Here is a 5,463-nt window from a genome sequence, read left to right as displayed (position 1 = left end):
GAGGAGTATGTGTGTGTGTGTGAGGATGAGAGGATTGCATGGAGGAATATGTGTGTGTGTGTGTGTGAGGATGAGAGGATTGCATGGGGGATGAAATGATGTTTGAATGTCCTCTGACCCCTGAAGAGTCAGAACAATGACAGTCCTGTGTGTGTGTGTCCCTAGAGCACGAGATGACACTCCTAAAGAGCCTCTGTCACTCCAGTTGAGTGTCTTACTGGCCTGATAAGAGCCAACAGACCCCCCCACACACACACAGCCTTCAGGTAATAGACCCCCCACACACACTCAAACAAATCTGTCAATCACACTCACACACACAAACACATCCACCCGAGACTGAAAGTGGTGTTCAGAAAAGAAGAGTGCAACACACAGACACCACAGGAGGCTAATGACACACACACACACGAGGTGTTTAGAAAAGAAGAGTGCTACACAAGAGGCTAATGACACACACACACACACACACACGAGGTGTTTAGAAAAGAAGAGTGCTACACACAGACACCACAGGAGGCTAATGACACACACACACACACACACACGGTGTTTAGAAAAGAAGAGTGCTACACACAGACACCACAGGAGGCTAATGACACACACACACACACGAGGTGTTTAGAAAAGAAGAGTGCTACACAGGAGGCTAATGAAAGGGGGCGAACACAGAGTTGTTTTATTGAGACGGGGGCCAGACCAACAGGGTCTGTGTGTGTGTGTGTGTGTGTGTGTGTGTGTGTGTGTGTGTGTGTGTGTGCGCAGACGGACAACACAACCAGCCACCGCAGTGTGGAGTGTGTGTGTGTGTGTGTACAGAGACAGACATGACAGCACCGGGGGAATGCATCAACACGAGTGTATGTATGTGTGTGTGTGTGTGTGTGTGTGTGTGTGTGGACAACACTGGGACCACATCTGTGTTTAGAATGCATATTATATTATATTATATCATATTATTCCACAGGTGCAAACATTTCTTCATGTGCTGCATGATAGCAATGGCATGAATGTTTTAAATAAGTACATCATTAACACATCATTAATAAGTACATCATTAACATATCATTGACATATTATTAACATATCATTAATAAGTACATCATTAAGTTGGACTCTCTCATACAAAACACCAGCAGTCATGAAGTCAGGACTTTCAGGAAATGAAAATAAAAAACAAAATAAAAACATTAATTCTCTTTAATATCTGTTCTTTACACACACACTTCTCTTTAATATCTGTTCTTTACACACACACTTCTCTTTTAAAACACATGTTCTTCTATAAACACACACGACTGTAGTCTGCCATTATAACTCAACCAGCCATCATATGATGTCTCACAAACTCACTTGTTCAGCTGAGGCAGTGAACACACACACACACAGGTCAGCTGGGGCAGTGAACACACACACACACAGGTCAGCTGGGGCAGTGAACACACACACACACAGGTCAGCTGGGGCAGTGAACACACACACACTTGTTCAGGTCAGCTGGGGCAGTGAACACACACACACTTGTTCAGGTCAGCTGGGGCAGTGATGGCTACTGCACTGGCCTCCTCTCTTCTATCGTCAGCTGTGCTTCCCACCTCATTTGGCATCGGCACAGTGTTGCATGTAACCCTTGAACACTCACTCACACACTCACACACTCACTCACACACTCACACACTCACTCACACACACTTTATGATAAAATAGCATTTGAGCATGCAAGGATCAGGGGGTGTTCTAGTCCTTGGTCACTGTTGAGTCTGGCTCTGCTCTTCAGATACTTTTGACTGACAGATAGGCAGAGTCCTCTGATTGGCTACTAAGTCTGTTCTGGCCAATAGGAGGACAGGTGGGGGTGGGGTCAGTGCCACTGTGGTGTGCTGATTGGGCAAGAGTGGAGGACCACTGGTCCATTCCCACTCTCTTGTGTGATTGGCTGTTTCATACTCCGTTCTGTCCAGTTGTCAGTACTCAGTCATCTCATTGGCTGTTGTAGGTTCAGCTCCGGCTGGGTTTGGTCATACTCTCATCTGATTGGCTGTTGAGCACTGTTGACCAGGTCCTCATATTGCGTGGCATTTTTCCAGAGATCAAATCCCTAACGCACGCACGCACGCAAGCACGCCACTTGGAGCATTACTGCGGGGGCAAATTCTCTTCATTACCCTCTGTGTCTCTCTCACACACACACACACTCACGGAGATGATGGGTGGGAGCACACAGGTGTGTAACAGGAGTGTTTTCACTGCTGATTGGTCCAGAAAGAGGAACTGGAGCTTATCCCTTTGTTCTTACTGTGTGTTTGTGTGTGTGTGAGTGCGAGTGTGTGTGTGTGTGTGAGTGCGAGTGTGTGTGTGTGAGTGAGTGTGTGTGTGTGTGTCTGTGTTTGTATATCTATGTGTGTGTGAGTGTGTGTGTGTGTGTGTGTATATATCTGTGTGTGTGTGTGTGTGTGTGTGTGTGTGTGTGTGTGTGTGTGTGGGTGTGATTATGTGGGCCAGGTGACGCAGCTGAAGAATGGGTGTGATTTGATGTGTGTGTGTGTGTGTGTGTGTGATTATGTGGGCCAGGTGACGCAGCTGAAGAATGGGTGTGATTTGATGTCTTCGGCTCCTGATCCTCCTGCTCCCAATCTCTCTGCAGGGTTGTACTGGAGAAGCTGCGCACACAACAACATGAGCATTAGTACATGAGCATTAGTGTGTTTGTGTGTGTGAGTGTGTGAGTGTGAGTGTGTGTGCGTGTGCGTGTGTGCGTGTGTGAGTGTGTGTGTGTGTGTGTGTGTGTGTGTGAGAGTTTGCATATCTGTGTGTGTGTGTGTGTGTGTGTGTGTGTGTGTGTTGGAAATCTAATGAACAATAAGTCATTAAAGTATGAAATAAAAGCACTTTTATTTTTTTTGTTTTAATGAGGCGGACTCCTGTATTGTTCACCCAAACGCTGAGTCAGAATCATACATGTAAACAGATCATGTTTTCCCTTTGATGCATGCACATATGTAGTCAATACTGACCACCCGCCCACCCACACACACACCCACACACAAAGTGCATGCACATATGTAGTCAATACTGACCACCCACCCACCCACCCACACACACACAAAGTGCATGCACATATGTAGTCCATACTGAGCGCGCGCACACACACACACACACACACACAGTGCATGCACATATGTAGTCCATACTGAGCACACACACACACACACACACACACACAGTGCATGCACATATGTAGTCCATACTGAGCGCACACACACACACACACACACACACACATATGTAGTCCATACTGAGCACACACACACACACACACAGTGCATGCACATATGTAGTCCATACTGAGCACACACACACACAATGCATGCACATATGTAGTCCATACTGAGTACACACACACACACACAAAGTGCATGCACTTATGTAGTCCATACTGAGCACACACACACACACACACACACACACACACACACACACACACACACACACACATGTAGTCCATACTGACACTGACCACACACACACACACAGAGACACACACACTAGGGCTGGGCGATATGGCTGAAAACTGTATCACAATATAAGTATTTCATATCAGTCGATATCGATAATTATTGACTTAAAAAAAAAAAAGTGTATGTCCTTATCTGAAAAAGTGTGTGTCCTTATCTGAAAAATCTATTTCAGATAAGGACCAGAATTCAATTTAAACACTTTTATTTTAAACTTAACCTTCCTCTGATTTTAATCACCTCAGTTATCAATCAAAGCAAACAGGTAAAAGAAATAGCAACACAATCATGAAAAACACTCAAATAAATAAATGTGCACATAAGTCTGAATGAAAAGCAGCACTGGTTGAAGCCTGGAAATATTGTAAACAAAGTAGCTTAATTTGCTAGTTTTTCATAGTCTACTGGTTAATTCAAATGAATACTTTTTCTCCTTGGGACAGGCCCGTTTGAGTCTTGGAAAATACTTTTCCATTTGCATCGGGATGGAGATGATTAGAATTCAGCAGTCAATTTGAATGCAACAGTTTTGAACAACTTTGTGCAGCGTGCTAATGATGCTAACCGAATTTATTACTAATTTAGCCAGTCGTCTTGCACGATTGTGAATGTTTGGATTAGGCCTACATGTGCATGCTGAGGAGGGACGCGCCTGTTGAGAGGGAGAGGGAGAGAGAGAGTGTGTGCACAGGGCAAGGACTCCTTGAGAGTCTGTGTTGAGGTAGGCCTACTATCACCTACTCTGGTAGAGTTGCACATACTAGCTACAATGCAAGATATATGTAGCCTATTTATTTATGGACAACGTAAGGCGGGAGGGGTGCGTTGCTTTTAATTATCGAATGTTCTATCGAGCGTATTTTTTATTGTATCGATGTCTATTGTGATACATATCGCTATTGTTTTATCGCCCAGCCCTAACACACACACACACACACACACACACACTGTAGAGTGATTTTAGAGGACATGCGTGTCCCCCTTAGGACACACTCTCTCACACACACACACACACACACACATTATGTGTGTAATCCCTGTGTCTGTGTGGGAGGCTGAGTCAACACGTTAGTAATTAGCCTAGCGGTGAATGCTAGTTTTAGCTCCACTAAAGCCACCCCATTGTGTTCTGAAGGCAGGGGTAATCGCCTGGGGTAATAGTGCTTGTGCAGGGCTTAATAGACAAGTCTTGGGGTAATTGTGTTTGTTCAGGGGTTCAGAGACAAGACTGGGGTGAAGCTCTTTGTTCAGGGGCTAGCGTGTGAGGACTGCAGTTCAAGGAAATGTGTGTGTGTGTGTGTGTGTGTGTGTGTGTGTGTGTGAAATAGTTCCACTGTTTAAAAGTGACTGAGTGTCTGAGAAAACAATGCCTACAGCTTAATAAAGCATCCATGGAACATCTCAACATCCCAGAGAGCCTTAGATACTGTGTATGTGTGTGTGTGTGTGTGTGTGTGTGTGTGTGTGTGTGTGTGTGCCTGTGTGAGTGAGTGTGAGTGTGCAAGTGTGAGTGTGAGTGTGAGTGTGTGTGCCTGTGTCTGTGTGAGTGTGTGTGTGTATATATGTGTGTACCTGTGTCTATTACCTGTTGCAGTAGAGAGCGCGCCTCCTCGGACACAAACTCAGGGATGCTCAGGAACGTGTGTCTGCTGATTCCTGCTGGATGGCACTGGTGCAGCGACTACAGCACACAAACACACATATTATATACACAGGCACGCACACACACGCACGCACACTCACACACACACACACATTACATACACAGACACACACACACACACACACTAAAATATATTACACAGGCCAACAGTCAAACCATTAAACCTGTAAGATGTAAAAAATGTAGAAAGATTGTTTCCATCCATGAAAACAGCGGAATAATGTGCATGCAGCCCACGTGTTCATCACACACACACACACTACAGCAAGCAGTAGCTGACACACA

General features: G+C 45.1%; 1 protein-coding gene across 1 annotated transcript in view; it reads right to left on the bottom strand.

Moving 5' to 3' along the window:
* Positions 1–653: 653 nt before the first annotated feature.
* Positions 654–5,463, bottom strand: part of rps6kc1 (ribosomal protein S6 kinase polypeptide 1) — a 42,006-nt gene continuing 37,196 nt past the window's right edge. The window contains 2 exon segments of the mRNA XM_048249732.1: positions 654–2,660; positions 5,101–5,196. Of these exon segments, the coding sequence (XP_048105689.1) occupies positions 2,559–2,660; positions 5,101–5,196 (198 nt within the window). The 3' untranslated portion in view covers positions 654–2,558.

The sequence above is a fragment of the Alosa alosa genome, chromosome 8 (assembly GCF_017589495.1).
Source record: "Alosa alosa isolate M-15738 ecotype Scorff River chromosome 8, AALO_Geno_1.1, whole genome shotgun sequence".
Lineage (NCBI taxonomy): Eukaryota > Metazoa > Chordata > Actinopteri > Clupeiformes > Clupeidae > Alosa > Alosa alosa.
This window is presented reverse-complemented; position numbering and strand designations above follow the sequence as displayed.